This window comes from Equus asinus, chromosome 2, assembly GCF_041296235.1.
Source record: "Equus asinus isolate D_3611 breed Donkey chromosome 2, EquAss-T2T_v2, whole genome shotgun sequence".
Classification (NCBI taxonomy): domain Eukaryota; kingdom Metazoa; phylum Chordata; class Mammalia; order Perissodactyla; family Equidae; genus Equus; species Equus asinus.
In genome coordinates, this window is record NC_091791.1 from 165,099,634 (window position 1) to 165,115,572 (window position 15,939).

General features: G+C 52.1%; 2 protein-coding genes across 20 annotated transcripts; one reads left to right on the forward strand and one right to left on the reverse strand.

The window, feature by feature from the left end:
- Positions 1-908: 908 nt before the first annotated feature.
- NDRG2 (NDRG family member 2) lies at positions 909-9,980 on the reverse strand. Of its 18 annotated transcripts, none has more exons than XM_044765259.2 (17): positions 9,560-9,980; positions 7,909-7,975; positions 7,104-7,184; positions 6,739-6,780; positions 6,256-6,361; positions 5,905-6,025; positions 5,659-5,721; positions 4,634-4,694; positions 4,332-4,418; positions 4,081-4,137; positions 3,803-3,906; positions 3,253-3,297; positions 2,903-2,954; positions 2,608-2,655; positions 2,330-2,365; positions 2,142-2,193; positions 909-1,901 (listed from the first exon to the last, which is right to left on the reverse strand). In XM_044765259.2, the coding sequence occupies exons 3-17, from the start codon at positions 7,176-7,178 to the stop codon at positions 1,735-1,737; spliced, it is 1,116 nt and encodes a 371-aa protein (XP_044621194.1). In that variant the 5' UTR covers positions 7,179-7,184; positions 7,909-7,975; positions 9,560-9,980; the 3' UTR covers positions 909-1,734. The 18 variants fall into 18 exon arrangements, with proteins under 18 accessions (XP_044621194.1, XP_044621197.1, XP_044621195.1 ...); XM_044765262.2 differs by having other exon boundaries at positions 9,348-9,587; XM_044765260.2 differs by lacking the exon at positions 9,560-9,980 and adding an exon at positions 9,263-9,415.
- TPPP2 (tubulin polymerization promoting protein family member 2) lies at positions 9,256-15,158 on the forward strand. 2 transcript variants are annotated; one of them, XM_014844460.3, is made up of 5 exons: positions 9,256-9,403; positions 12,870-13,004; positions 13,419-13,660; positions 13,909-14,062; positions 14,825-15,158. In XM_014844460.3, exons 3-5 carry the CDS (start codon positions 13,488-13,490, stop codon positions 15,011-15,013), a joined length of 516 nt encoding a protein of 171 aa, XP_014699946.1. In that variant the 5' UTR covers positions 9,256-9,403; positions 12,870-13,004; positions 13,419-13,487; the 3' UTR covers positions 15,014-15,158. The 2 variants fall into 2 exon arrangements, with proteins under 2 accessions (XP_014699946.1, XP_070360080.1); XM_070503979.1 differs by lacking the exon at positions 9,256-9,403 and adding an exon at positions 9,807-9,922.
- Positions 15,159-15,939: the final 781 nt, after the last annotated feature.

Below are 15,939 nucleotides of genomic sequence, written 5' to 3' on the forward strand. Positions count from 1 at the left end.
CCTGAGAATGATGAACTCAAGAATCAAGGAATATTCCATGCCCTACTTCCATGAAGTCAGTGTGTCAGCACTAAATATTAAGCTGCCTTAGTCCTCAGCTCAGCTTCATTGAGGAAAGTGTATAATTGCCTGTGGGGTTCTATGATCTGACAAATGGCCTTGTAATATTCTACCCACAGTAGTCTCACAAGTAACACTCAATGAGTGCCTTGTTTTTACTTTTTGTGCCCCAAAAGCCCAAGAATCAGCCTGCAACAGCCACAAAATACCTGAAGTCCTTGATGATTATTGTTCATACTTGTTGAAAAGCTTCTCAGAAACCACATAGTCTAATTAACTCCCCAAATTTTTGGATTTGTAGGGGAGAAGGAATTCCTGAGAGGAAGTCCTTGTTTCTGTGAGTCTCCTGAGGGAGTCTTCAGATTGAGATCAAACATGAGCAAGCCTAGCCCTCTAGTAACTGCATGAGGCCTGGTCTACTGATTGTATTGAAACATCTAAAATGGAACCTTGGTGACCCCTAGGGAGGATCATGCAGGAAGGTGGGTCACAAGATGTCCCTGGGCACTTTAGTCAGCTTTCTGTACTTCCTCCTGTGAGACCAGGATGTTGGTGTCATCTCTGAAATCCTAAGCTATTTCTCTATCCGTAACTAGTAAGGAAGTCTTCTAAGACCTAAGGAGCTCCTCTCTTCCAAAACTTGGAAATAATACCAATATCAAAAAGAATACCATTCTACCAGCATAAGGGCTAGTGACTACGCACTCACATTTTGTGAAGTGTTTATGCTATTATAAGCCCTCTCCCACAGTTTATGTTACTTTGAGAAGAGAAGGTAAGAGTTGAAGGGTGAAGACAGGAGAAGGGGCATGATGCAGGCATACCCAGACAAAGTAGAAGAATGGTGCTCAGCTTCCTCTACAGTTTATTGTTACAGCAGAAGTTGTGGAAGACAGGAGGGCACCCTCCACACATAACACACTGTGGTCAGAGCCCCAAGGTAGCCCTTCCCACCCCTATGCCAAGCCCCAAGAAGCCCTGCCCCAGTTAGACTCCCTCCCCGCTCCCACTCTAGACACACACTGTCTAGACAGCTACCAAAGTTAGTGCAGCCAATGGCCCCAGGCCCCTTCCTACTGCCCCAGCTCCAATCCTTCCCGATACTTGTTCATTACCCACTACCTCCCATTCCAACTTCCATTTCACACATTGGATGTTTCTATCACATCCTGAGGACCACTAACCCACAAGCAAGCCTCCCCTGACTCACATTCATTTAGGCCCATAACCTTCAGAGATCTGAAGGGTTAATGAGAGGCCATGTCCGCTTTGGTGAATGGAGCCCCAGCCCAAGTCCCCTACCCTTGCGATGGGATAAGTAGGGAGAGTCTGGTGGAGGCACCATGGACAACTATAACAATCTCTTATCCCTTATCTACGGACACCTACATTAGGGAGAGGGGATACATGCCCTCCCTGCCTTAACACCAAAATGAGGGAGAGGGATAATTTAGGGATTTGAGTCCCTAAGAGATATTAGGACATCTCTCCCAGGAGCTGAGGGGAATCACAGGTTAGAGGTCAAAGTTAGGGTAGCAATCAAAGATCAAGGTCATCTCCCCACATAATCTGCCCCTTCTCCCTTGCTCACTCTGGCCCAGTGCCCTATGCACCTCCCAGGTTAGTGCTGGGGGAGGTGAGGGCTGGGTCCCACGCCAGGGCAACAAGGGTCATTCAACAGGAGACCTCCATGGTGTGCCCCGGGGGCCCCGAAGGGAGAGTCCCAGACTCGCTGCTCTGGGACAGGGTGCGAGAGCGGGACCGGTTGCCATCAATGGATGCTGCACTGGTCAGGGAGGCTGTGCGAGACCGGGACAGGCGAGTCATGCAAGATGAGGCCACTATGGAGACAGAAGGATAAGCAGGTAGTCAGAAGGTGGGGAAGAGAGGCTGGCAACTCAGAGGTGGGAGCTTGAGTGGAGACGAGAGTTACAACTGGGGCTAGGGGTCAATGAGCTTGATTTGGCAGATGGCAGTTAGTTCAGGAATTAGCCCAAAAGGGTTCCTCTCCCTCAGTGTCCATCCCTCCTCCTGTGCAGCAATCCCTTGTCCTCATTATAGCCTCTGACCCCTATACTCACTGTAGCCCATGCCTTGTAGAAAGTACTTGAAGGCCTCGGTCAGCTTTCCTGGCTGTGGAAGTAAGAGGATGAGAGAGAGACAGTGAGGTGAGGTTAGAAGCTGAGCAAGAGCCCAAGGCCGGGGCCAGTTGGGGATGCGGTGTGTGGCAAAACATATAGTCCATGCCATGGATGGCTGGGGTACTCACTTGAGTCAGCTGGGGCTGACCTCCGGAGTCGGCCATCTGTCCAGGAGAAAGCCACCCAGAAAAAGTGATACGCACATAAATAAAATGAGCGATGCGAGAGGTAGGCATGGGTTTCTCTCTCCTAGCTTCCCAATTCCCGGCCCTTAGGAGTTTTTTTACTTCATCCACTGGACTTCCTCCCATGCAGGACCCTGGAGGCCCAGAAGCTGAATCTAGAGAGGATACACGGCTCTGGACAGGGGACCAGGTCAGGCTGGGCATGGAGTAGGGTTACTGACCTTGAGGAAGGAGGTCTGGGTGGGGTCCAGTTTTGAGTTACATTCCACCTGAGTAAGTAGGAGGCTGAATGAATGAGGTCACACTCCCTGTCACCCCTCCCATCCAAGGGACCCAAGGACCCAGACCCCAGTTCCTTTCCCATCAGCCCCCTACCCATTTCCTTCTTACCAGATATCAACCTCTTATGCCCCAAAGTTGCTCTCCCTGTCCCAAAGAGCTTGCCTCTTGGCAAGAGACCCCTCTGAACACCAACACTGCAACCCTCCCTCATCCACCCCAAAATTCCCTACTGACCACTGCATCTTCATGGGGTGCGTGGTCTCCTACCACCAGCATCACGGGGCACCTAGAGGCATAGTGTTGGGGAGGAGGTGGTGAGCCCCTGGCACTTCCTCACTCACCTCTTCCCAGGAGAGCAGCTGGAAAAATGTCTGGCTCCAAAGAGGGAACAGCCTTCTGGAGCCCGCTGACCCCACCAAGAGGATTCAAAGGGGGAAGACCTAGAGGGCGGTGATTTGCCAAACAGGATGGGGTGGGAGGTGACAAGACAATTCCCTGGCAAAAGACATTCCTTCTTCTAAAGGATATAAGCACCGAGGGAAGATGTAGGGAGAGAGGTAAAGCTTTATCTCTTCAAGTCTTACTTGAGGGTGATGTCACCTCCGCGCCCAAAGTTCAGGTCTCGGCGGCTAGATGGGGGTTAAACAAGGAGTAGGAATTTTAGGCCGGTGATGCTCTCCATCCAGATATACACTATCTCTCCATGAGGAAGCTATCTTCCTCCCCCAAATTATAGTCAAATATTGGTGATTAAAAGTGGCAATGGAAGGAGAAGGTGGCAGGCAGGCCTCAAGCACGATCCTTGGTCAGAGGGTAGAGAAAGGGGAGGATGGGCATGAGGACAGGAGATCATCTTACTTCTCGGAATACAAAAATCCAAGGGAAGTCAACAGGAGAAAGGGCGACAGCTCCTCACCATTCTTCCCACTGGGTCTGACCTGCAGCTGCCCCAGCTGCACACCAAACCCTGCCCTCCTTGCACGCCGCCCACTTCCTAGATGGCCCCCTCCTCCTCCGGGCCTCCCCGTGACCCCCAGGTACTGCTTCTACATTCCTCTCGCCTTCCGGTATTGCTTCTGCATTCCTCTTGCCTGTGAGCACATGCACACGCATGCACACACACTGCCCACTCACTTGTTGTAGCTGTTCCAGTACAGTTCAATGTTGTCCAGGTTGGGTGCATGTGTAATAATATTTCTATACTTTTGTATCAACTCAGAATTTCCAGACAGCTCTTCCTGAAGGAAAGAAGAGGGAGAGAAATTAGGGTTGGGAAGAGAAGCCAACAGTTACTGGATGCAGAGAGGCAAGCCTCCTTCCCTCCCCAGATCCTGTCCCAGCCAAGGAAGTCACCCCAAGCACTCAAGTCCCTGCTGGTCCCTCTTCTTCCTCCATCTTCCACAGCCACTTACCTGGCTGAAAAGATGTCCAAGGATCATCTCCGGAATGGAAGAGGTAAGGCCTGTTAGCTATGAGGAAGGGCAGGTGAGAAAGCTCAGGACATTATGGGGAGAAGAGACCCAGGCAAAGTGACACAGCTTCGTTCCTGTTCCATCTCCCACCCTTTAAGTTCACAGGCCAATCAGTTACACTGGTAGAGCCTAAGGGGACCCATTCAAGGGGAACCCCCACCCTAGATCTCAGCACACAGGCCCCTCCAAACCTTGTGGGCTGCCCAATCCATCCAACCCTTGGCATTGGGATCAATGTTGATGAGGACAAGACCCTCAACTGTATCCGGGTGGTTAAGCTGAGGGGCAGCAGAAGGAAGGGAAGTCAGAGGCAGGCACGGCCTTATCCCCTCCTCACTGAGCTCCACCCACTCTTAGCTCCCACGGGGCCTGCCTCACCACCCTTGGACCCACGTCCTCCCCCCAAACACACACCAGCAAACAGTACTCTCCTAATCAGTCTGCTATGGGCCTTGGACTGCCTTTCCCTCATCCGGGGGTTTTTATTTCTTACAGCGTATCTCGACAGGACATAGGCTCCAGCTCCCACACCAACTCCAATTATTGTGGAGAAACTGTGAAAGGGAAACGTATGTCTAATGGGCCCTGGTGTCCAAAGCTTTGGCTCTCCAAACTCCTCACCCTCTGTCCTAAGGCCACAGGCACAAAGGAGAACAGACAGGGGCCTTCCTTTGGGGGATGCTGAAAAGGAAGGTGCGAAGTAGCTAAAAATTGACACTGGTAGTCAGTGTAGGTCCCTGAAGTCTGTCCCCAGCTCCTTCCTGGAGAGCTAATGTTTTGAAAAGAAACACCCATCTACCAAACAACCAGACACTGTTTTCCTATGTAGCTCTTTGTCCATTTTCCACTTTCAGGAGCTAGTTCAACTTGTTCTGTTTTAGTTCCTGGTTCCTCCAGAGGAACTAGGAAGAAGGGAACTTGAAGCACAATGTAAAAAATGACACAACTTCAGTGAACAACAGGGAAAATGGAGGAAACAGAGCCAAAGAAGTGACCCAGAGATGCCTGGGCCCCTGGTGCCCAAGAAAAGCCAAGCAAAGGACAGAGCCCAGGAGCCATCAGCACTCGGTGTGCATACCAAGGAGGCCTCGCCGGGCTTTCTCATCCTTCTCCCACACTTCCTTACACACAGGGTTTCCCAGTCACCAGGTATAAGTATGGAGGAGGGGGGAGTGGGAGGAAAAGAAACAGCTCTATCTGGTTCCTCAGAGACTGTCACCCCCTTCTCTTCCTCTCTAGCATCCTAATCAGGAAGCTCCTCTTCAGCCTGTAGCAGGGCCACATATAGACCCTTCCTTTTCCTTTCCTCCATCTATTAGGGCTACTCAGCTGTCTCAAGTCAGTTTTCAAAACACATCCCCATTCCTCTCAACAATCAGGTGGGAGCACAGAGGAGGAAGGCTATATCTAGCCCAGAGGCCAAAACTCGCCCAGGAGCCATGGTGGACACAGGAGTTCTAAGAGCCACTTTGTGCTGGGAAGAGAACTCTGGTTTGGAGGGGTCCCCAGGCCTCTCACTTTAAGTACTGCAGGATGCAAGGGATCATGTCCGCAAGCTGGTCCAGAGATGGGTACTGATATCTGGGGAAGAGAGGAATGTTAAGGAAATTATCAACCTGCCCCCACTCCTCCCATCTCAGGATGTCCTACTCATCCTCTCCAAGAACCTCCACTGCCCCCTCTTTTCTCCTCCCCTGGTCCAATCTTCCCCACACTTGCCCTGGGCCTCCCAGTCTGGTGAGGAGGGAGGGAGCTAATTCTCACCCCAAAGGGAACACAGGAGCCCCCTCTTCCATTCCAGGGGCATCCACATGAACCCGCACGAAGTTCTGAATGATTTCCTGCATATCCCCGAATTGAAACAGTGGCTGGAAGCAAGATTTACCTGAAGAGAATCCCCATCACCCCAACAGTAGAATCAGACAGGGAAAAGTGTCCCCAAGTCAGAACCCACCCTCTTTCTTTCATGCCACAGTCAGACTAGGAGAGAACTTCTCCTTGACATGCCACATGGCTCCCTTCCTGCTCATGCTGACCCTGCCCCTTACAGTGGGGTTCACCCTGCCCCCCAGCCTCTTCCCAGACAGCAGCGGGAGGAGAAGTGAAGGTCCTTACAGTTGAGTCCTACATCATGGTAGGTGAGTATCGCTGGGCGTTTGGCTTTGGGGGTGCCATAGACAGTAAAAGTGACAGAGCCATAAGGTGTCTCCACAGAGTGAGTCTGCAGGAAAACAGGTCACCATCAGGCAGGAGTTAGGCTGAGAGGAAAAGAGGCAGAAGGAGCTCCACAAAAGTCGAGGAGTTGAGGCGGGGGGAGGGGCAAAGAGAGGAGAAGGGAACAAAGAAATAGAAATGGGACCAGCAAGAATTTCGTTTAGGTAAAAATGACAGTGGAAGATGATTTAGAGGGTGGAAAAGAATAATGAAAGATTGGAGAACATCAAGGAACTCTGAGAAGGGAGGAGAACGGAAGGAGAGGGGAGGGATGGGTACAGGAAAGGACTGGAACAGAAGGAGGGAGAAAGAGCCAGGTGGAGACTCTTTCCTGGGGGAGAGGAGAGCCCCTCCTCCCACCCTGGGACTGCCCCAAGCTGTTACCTGTCCCTGGTCCAGGAGGATTCGGGCAGCTAACTCAGCCTCCTGGAGAGAGACACACACAGATAAACACAGAAACACACAGGCACATAGAGTCACAGATGGAGAGACAGACACAGATAAAGAGAGGTAGGTAAAGAGACCAAAAACAGAAAGAGATGACAAAAAGAGACATGGAGAGGATGAAGGTTAGTGTACTGACAGGACAAAGCCTGGACTCCCAACTGTGTATGGGGAGAGAGACAGGGGTAGAGGTGGAGAAAGTAGGGGTGTGGGTTAGAACGAGATCATGGATGGGGAAGGCAGGAGGTGAGCGGATGCTTGGAGGTCTGGAATTCAGGCCTGGGAGTCCAAGAGTCTCTAATAACCTTGGCCACCTCGGGTGTCTGCCCTGGCAACAGCGGCTTCTCCTCCGTGATCTGCACCTCCTGCAGCTCCGCCATGGTGGCCTGGCAGGGTGAGGAAACACTGAGACTAGAGAGGTTGCCTCAACACCCCCACATCTCCTAGAACACTTGGCTTCCTTTCTCAGCACAGGACAATGCAGAGTGCAGCCGGTCCCAGGAGCTGAAGACTACTCCAGAACACACACAGAGCCTTTCCTGCCCCTCAGCTCCATGTTCAGGCCACTGGGGAGGAGGGGTTGTGGAAGAGGAGTCAGGACACCACTTCTCAGACTGGCCATCCCCACTGCTCCCCGCACACCCACACCTCCAGACCCCCTCCCCTATCTGGATGGAAATACCAGGGTCGGGCTGCAATGCAGCTCGCGTTTCCCAGCCTATATTTAGGGGCCACCCCACACTCCCATTTAGGTAGGGAGTGAAACTCCTGGCTCAGTCACTGGGTACTCCAAAGTTAATAAGGGACGGGTAGAGAGAGTTCACAACTGACTGTGACCTTCAACTAAGGCCCCAAGGTCAGCAGCTCAAAGGGAAAGGGGCTAAAAATGACCTGAGTAACATGACCAAAAGGAGGAGGAGAGAAAAAAGAAAAGAGGGACAAGGGACATCTGTGTCCAACTGACCCAATGCCTCCCTTCCTCCCAAGACTCTCCCTCCCTGCTGTAAATAAATTAGCATACATTCAACATTAGTGGGGCACAGGAGGAGCACAGCACCTGTGCAGAACTGCAACGCAAAGAACCAGCAGCCTGGAGGTGGGGTCACTTACTGGGCTCCTATTGGCTGGATGCAGGGGGGTTAGGGGTCAGGGTTCTCACTCCTCCTGGCTGTGGGGTCTGAGGAAACAAGGCAATGAGGTGAATGACACGGGAGACAGACAGACCCTGGGTCTTTTAGGGACAGAAAGCCTCAGCCAAGACCTAGACTACCTGGGTCATCAACCCTCCCCAGGTCACTAACCCTCCCCAATCTGTACCCCGGGGGCCAATGAACAGGTCTTTTCTAGGCTTCAACTAGAATCAATAGAGGCAGGAGGGGCCTGGGGGAGCAGGTTGGTGGGAGGAGAGAAGGAAGTGCTGATGTGGAAGAAAGGAGGTGGCTTGTGTCAGAACCTCTGGATTCTAGTCCCTGCTCTGCAGCTACCAGCGTGACCTTGCCCCAGTCAGTTACTACTCATGGCTTCAATTTCCTATCTGCAAACTAGAAGTGGGGACTAGAGGATCCCCAAGATTTTTTATAGCTCTCGAATGAGACGAGGGTAGCAGAGCATGACTGTTTCCAACCACCATCCAAAAACAAATTTTTAAAAGCCTCGTGCCTTTGCTTCTTTTCTCCACCCACTCTCGGAGTAGGTCCCACGAGTGGAGAAAGAGGGAGAGGGCCGTCCCAAAATCTCCTCCTAGCCTCCCCGACGACCCGCAAGGGCTGAGCGCCAGGTGGGAACGGATGGGTACGACGGATGGGACTGACTGGGCCCAGCACCCGGGGCTTGTCGCTATGGATCCCTACGCTGCCCGTGCGCATGGGGACCGACACCCTCGCGCGAAGCGCTCTGGACCCTGGGCACAAGCTCGCGCACGCCCCAAACACGCCCCGCCGCTCTCGGAGCCTCCGCCTTTGTGCGCAGCAGCACAGGGCCCCCTCCTTGCGGGCCCCTTCCCGCGAGCGCTCGGCTCCGAGGGATTGCGATCAAAGGACCCAGCCGCCCGCCTGGCGCCCTCCAGGCCCGGCGGCCCCTCGCCTGCCCCTCCCCCTACCTGCTGCCGCCGCGGCCGCTTCCACCTTCACTTGCCTTTGACTCTCCGGCCCGCTTGGGCTTGGGCTCCCCACAGACCCGCCCCCGGCCCGCCCCAGCCCGCCCACGGGCCGACGGCTGCCTGCGGATCCGCCCCAGACCCCCAGTAAACACGCCCCCCCCCCACCCCGCCCCAGCCTGCCTGGCGCTCCGGGAGGGGCTGTGCTGGGGGCCGGAGGGAACTCCAAGGAAAGCAAAGTGCTGGGTGCTCCCAGGCTCCGCTCGCGCTCCGCACAACATCCCCCCCGCAATGGGGTGGCTGTGGGGTGTGTGGGGATCCCTTAGTCGTGCGGGGGATCCCCACGTCCGCCCTCAGCACCGCCCCTACCCGTGACCTGGATCTGCCTGTCGCACTCTGACTCCTTCCTTCGCCCCCAGACTCAGTGGTGGGGACGGGGAACGAGGAGACGAACCCAGGGTGCTGATACCCCACGATTTCGACTCCGCCCGCCCGGAAACAGAGAGCTAGGTTAGGGGAGGAGGAGATGGGCGGGGATCGCCGCTGAGAAGGCGGGGGTCTCGCCCGCTGGGAGGGGCAGGTGTGCCAGCACTGACTGAGAGGTGGGGGGGGGGGGGCGTCGGGGGCGCAGGAGTTCCAACTCCGGGGCGCCCAGGGTCTTAGTACCTCTTCTCTCTGCTGCGTCCCGACTCCTGCTCTCTGGCTGCTCCCTGAGAAGTTGAAAAACAAGGCGGGGGGGCGGGGGGGGCGGGGAATGCGGGGGGCCGCTATAAATAGAGGGAGATCGCAGGAAGGGGGGGAGAGGATGGCCAACGGGGACTCCCGGATCAAGGCCCCAAGGCGGGGGGGAGCGGAGGAGGGGCCAGGGACCCCCAGGGGCTCTGACTCCAGAGTAAACAGGCGCAGAGGCGGAGTTAACTCCGCGGGGGTGGAGTAGGGGCTTGGGGAGGACGCAGTGTCCCGGGCTGGGACCCAAGAGACCCTGTGGCTTGGACGCTAACCCCTCCTAGTTCGGCCCAGAGATGGATGGTGAGACCAGCTCCGCCGGGCTGAATCGCAATGCCCAGGCGGTGATTTCTTAGGGACTGCTGCGCCTCTCTCAGGGCCTGGGTGGGTTTGCCATCCTAGACTCCTCACTCGCCCGCCCTGCTCTCCCCCCACCTAGATGCACCTTCCCTGGGACCCTGAGAGGAAGGCCACCAAGAATGGGATAGTTATGTGGCTAAGAGAATTCAGAGTTGTCTTAGGGAAAAGAAAGTCAGATTGAATTTCTCTCCACCTGCACCCCTTCCAGCTCCCCTCCCCCAAGGTCCCCACCCCATCCTCTTTCAGCTCGGTTCCTGAGTTGCCGTTTCGGGGGCTGGGCGCCAGGCCAGTTGGGAACAATGACCAATGGAACTGGAGCTGCCAACTGCAACACCAGCACAGCCTGTCCCACCCCCCCCCCCGACAAGACCCCCAAATTGTCCTCCCCCCTCCTGCCTGGGAACCACCCCCCCACCCACCACCCCCCCTCCCATCCAAGGAACATCAATGCCCCTTTCATCCTCACTTGGCAGCGTCTATTGGAAAGAAGGAGGGGCCAAGAGGGAGGAGGTGACCCAGAGTAGAACTGGTCAGGATTAAGCCCAGCTTTCAACAACCCCAAATCCAAAGGACCCCCTTACATCCCGCAATTTCCAGCACCCAAGTTTTCCTCTGTTCCCTTCCCCCGCTCCCTTCATAACTATTTCCCCAGCGACTGGCACAGAAGCTGGGCACCTTGGCTCCTCGCCTAGTCCCCTCTCCCCCCTGATGCAGTTTAACGCTCTCCTGGGCAAGGAAAAGTCTGCTGGAATTAAGATTATAGATAAAGATGCATAGGACAAGAGAGAGAGCTCACCAGCCCTACAGGAACTGGGGAGAAAGAATGCCTGGAGGGAGAACTTTTGCCTGTGGCTTTCTCTGATGTGTCTAAAGTCAGCTTACTTGGAGTGGGGGAGGGAAGGACCTGAGGGTTCCAGCATCTAAATTCGTCTCTGGGTCAGGATGACTCAGGGGGAACCTGATAAGGGGCCTATGCAGGGGGGCGGGCAGACAGGAGATGGGAAATTTCCACTGGGATCTGTTTGTTTCCTGGGCCTAGGGGTCTCAGCCTGCTGCAGGCAGAAATAAGTCTGCTTCTGCCCTAAGATAGGGTTCCTCTCTGTCAGGGCGGGTCCCAGCCTAGCCCAAGTGTTAGTGGCCCTACAAGGGTAATCTCTCTCTCTAACTTCTTTCTCTTGGGCCAGAAGCAGCTTCAAACTATACCTTCAACTAAGTAACAGTTTTATGTACTTGCCACGTGCAAGCCGCTGTGTAGATGGAATTCAAAGAGGTGTGAAGTCTAGTCATACCCTCTCTAGAAGCTTATGATCAAGTAGTTGAGAGAAGGTATAAAGATAGAAAACGTGAAGAAAAATGATAGATATATATACAATTAATTGTTTAGACAGTAAGGCCTATGGCAGTAGTTTCCCACCCTTCTCAAATGGGAGATCAGAGATTTCCATTCCCACATGATGGTTTTAGTATCCCCTGATGGAGAAAAACCATGAATTCAGCAGTACTTTCAAATAAGCTTGTACAGTATTTTGATAATCACAACATTTATGTATGTAGTAATACCTACATGTGCATAGCACTCTATTTATTCAGTTGACATTTCATCTTCTGTGTACATATAGATTCCAGAGGCCCTTGCAGTAATTCAGAAATCCTCACCCTAAGAGGCTGTAACCCACAGCCTAGGAACCATTATCTTAGTATAATACAGAGGAGGAAAAGGGTTTTGTTCATAGGGTGAACCAGCTTATGAGGAATGCAACCACGGAGTATTTGAGTGGGAGAGAGGGGCATTCTATCCAGGAAGAGACAGAGTATAAAGGAAAGTTTGAGGGCAGAAATACACAAATTACTTTGAACAATTGAATAGTAGCTACTATGTGCAAGGTACTTCCCATTTATTATCCCCTAATACTATAAGATAAGTATTATTGTCTTCACTGTACAGATGAGGAAACGGAAGCTCAGAGATGTTTAGTGACTTTCCCAAGGCCAACCAGCTAGTAAATGACTTATCTAGGACTCAAATCCCCACTCAGATTTGTTTCACTCCAAGGCTAGGCTCTTTCCACTACAGGTAGCCTCTCAAGCATATGGTGATTAGGCCATTATGGCCCCAGATGAAGAATAACGTTCATGAGAGATGGGTGCTGTTTGGTAAGGAAGATTGGGGCCAAGTGTGAACGTCCTTGAATGACAGGCCAAAAGGTTTGGCACTGAAGATCCATAGAGTGTTCTTGAGTAGGAGTAATGGATAAAAAATAGTTTTGTGAAAATTAATCTGATGGGGGGTAATGGAGGTGGATTATGGTATGGGTGGAGGCAAAGCATTTAGACTCAGGAAAGAGGTCACTTAGAAGCCAGGATAATCAACTAGATATGAGATGACAAGGACTTGAATAAGTGTGAGAGTAATAGGAAATGGAGGGAAAGGAATGAATGTATAAGACAAAGAAAAAACATTTATAGGAACTGTTGATGGTTAGACAGGAAGGAGAAGGAAGTCACCATTCCAGCTGCACTATTTTAAGATCCCTGAAGTTCATCTATCTGTATGGCTTCTGGCCAGAGAAAAGGCCAAAGAGAAACCTCTGAGGATCATCCTTGACTTGCACAGAAACTTATCTGGAAGATTTTCAGAGTCTGAGACTCACTCTCACTCTGACCTATTTCACTCTGATCCACCCAGATGTGTTACACTCCAAGCCCTATGCTCTTTCCGTGTTGGGCCCAACATTGGAAGCCATTTAAAGTTCTTACTAACGTTGGTCTACCAAAGCTAGTGGGATTTTCCATGTTGATCATTACACCTGGGCCTAGAGACTAGAAAGGAGGGCAATGTTAGACCAATACCAATCTGTTTTTATTAACCCTTTCCCTGGGCTTTCTTCAGTTTTTGTTGAGGAGCAGAGCATAGGAGAGTTTGACCAGGACTCAGAGGACTGGGTCAAGCTGGCTGAAATAATAAGGAAGTTTGGTCATCTGGAGAGATCAGAAAGTTGGCAACTTGCTCAATACAGCATTCAAGGTAGGGCAAACAAAAAAGACCCCTCCCCCAAAGACTAGGGCTGTAGCTGGGGCTGGAGGTGATGTCACATAAACACTGCTGAGGTCATAGAAGCTTCCCTTTCCTCCCTCTGTCTCTCCATTGCCACAAAGTCTCCCCAGCTAGCTGGCCCCCACATATCTGCACACACTTACATGTGAAGGCTGGGAAGGGTCAGACACCATCCGGGCACTCTTAGGTACACAAAAGTGGTGGGGAAGTGGGTGGTGGTGGTGATTATTCAGTGTATAGGATCCCCACTAGTATCCCCAGTGCTGGGAAGGGTAGGTGGGATGGGAGTAAGGGGGGAAAGGAGAGAGAGGACTAGGGAGAAGGGGGTTTCTTCCTGTTATTGAATCTGATTTTATGTTAACCTCCATCCTCATTACTCCACAGTCCTCCCTTCCCCTCCTGCTTCACCCCCGAGTCTCCCTCCCTACTGTCCTCCCCTACCTCCAGTTGACCATGGCATCAGAAGCAGAGAAAACATTCCAGAGATTTGCTGTCTTTGGAGAATCATCAAGCACTGGCACTGAAATGAACAATAAGAACTTCTCCAAGCTGTGCAAAGACTGTGGCATCATGGACGGCAAAATGGTCACCTCCACTGATGTAGACATCGTGTTCAGCAAAGTCAAGTAAGGGATGAAAGATGGGAGTGGGAGTGATGAGGTGAACAAACAAGGCAATGGACATGGAAGGGGTCATGTTGCAGAACGTTTGTAATAGGTCTACTGTGCACCTATTGGGTACCTGGCACTGTTCTATTCGCTGTCCTCAAGACTTGCAGTGTCAAGAAGCCAAGTCTTGAGAGAGGGGAGGGTTGGACTTTGGAAGGTGATTAGTGCATGTTCTAGAGTTCCTGGATTTCTGTCTCACTGACCAGGGCCAAGAATGCCCGAACCATCACCTTTCAACAGTTCCAAGAGGCAGTGAAAGAACTGGGCCAGAAGCGGTTCAAGGGGAAGAACCCAGATGAAGCCCTTGCAGACATTTATAAACTCATGGAGGGCAAGGATCCAGCTACTACTGGTGTTACTGTGAGTGACATTTTTCCTCTTGAACCTTTACCACTTCCCTAAATCCCTGCTGTTCCTGTCTCCCCTCCTGCCCTCCCATGTCCCTGACCCCTGCCAGCTCTGATATTGTAGGGAGAGTGTTGGTATTGGAAGATGTTAGAGATCATCTAGTCATTTCAGAGGCGAAGAAACGGTGGTCCAGACAGGGGAAGTGACTTGCCCGAGGTCCACAGCTATTTTAGCAGTGAAATTTAGACTCATTCCCAAGTCTCCAGTATCTGATCCAGGCAACTAGGGCCTGGTGGAATTGGGGGAGGCTGAGTGCAGAGGACTTGGTACCTGATCCCCACTCATCCTCCTGCTCTTATAGAAGGTCTAATCTCTGACTTCCTGCCTCTCACCCACCCTATTTGTCCCCTCTCTACTAAAAGCACTTTCTACTCTAGGTTTCAAATAGGGCCTTCCCAGTAGGAGGGACCTTGCATATTGTGTCTGGGGTTGAAGTCCTCTGGCAGCAGCCTGGTCAAAATACCTCCTCTGGAAGCAGAAAAATCCATCCCCCTCCACTCATTCCCATACCCCAGATTCCTCCTCCCTCAGGAGTAGATGGCCTTTGCCCCAGTTTCTCCTCACAGCTGCCTCTGGACCTTGAAAACAGCACCATGACACAGGGAGTGCAAGAGCTCTGAGCACTTGCAGAATCAAGGGCCGTCTTTAAAGAAGGGTGTGGCAGTGGAGAGGAGGGAGGAGGGGAGATCAGACCCATCATTCCTTGGCTTGCAGAAAATGACGATGGTGGGGGCGGTGAGCCGGCTGACGGACACCAGCAAGTACACGGGCACCCACAAGGAGCGCTTTGATGAGAGTGGCAAAGGCAAGGGCATCGCAGGACGGGAAGACGTGACTGACAACTCAGGCTATGTGAGTGGCTACAAGGGTGCTGGCACCTATGATAAGAAGGCCAGCAACTAGTGAGTAGCCTCATCTCAGCCTGCCAGACCTTGATCCTGCATCCTTAACACCAAGGACTTGGGGAACAATAAACATCTGTGTGTGCAGCAGCTAATGAGCTCTGTCTTCCACCAGGCTGAGGGATCACTGGGCCCACTGGTAGAGAAAGAAGAGAAGAGAAAAGAAGGCCCAAGAAGGAGGGGTTTCCAGCTCAACACCCTTTACCCTACTTAGCCTCATGACTCCCAACCATAAGTTAGCATTTCCTTCAACAACTGCTTCTAAGAACAGGACTGAGGACTATATTTGGAGATGAGATGAACCAGATGTGGAGGCAAAAGTATTTGCTACTTGCATTCGCACAGTGCTGGTGTTCAACCTCCTCTACCTCCCAAAGAGGGGTAGCAAGTCCTGATTTGACATAGCATGATCCAGATATCACCAACTAGACCCTTCCCTGTCTCTCCATCTGCTTCATCTGTGGCAATCCAGGTTTTGTTGGGGGAGAAATAGAAGTGAACGAGGGTGGGCCAAGGCTCTACTTAGCCTGACTCTTACTATGAGTTTGCTCTAGAGTTGGAGGGAAGGGAGAATCTATTTTCAACACCCAACCTGGAACTGAGTTTTACCCCACCCCACCTCTGTCATGGAACACATGGAATGGAAGAGACTACTGACTGCTAAGGATAGTCTAGGAAGATGGCCAGAGGTGGGGGCCTGCAGTACTCCAAGAGTAGGAGTTCTGGTGCACTCCAGGAGAGAGGAATGAAATCAGAACTAATTCAGATATGTTTTTTATCTTTTTATTTTGAAATGATCATAGACTCTTAGAAATATGCAAATATAATACAGAGAGGTTCCATGTACCCTTCACTCAGTTTCATCCAATGGTTATATCTTACAACTCAGATGTGGTTTAAAACCTTCTGTGACTATGGCTAGGCCCA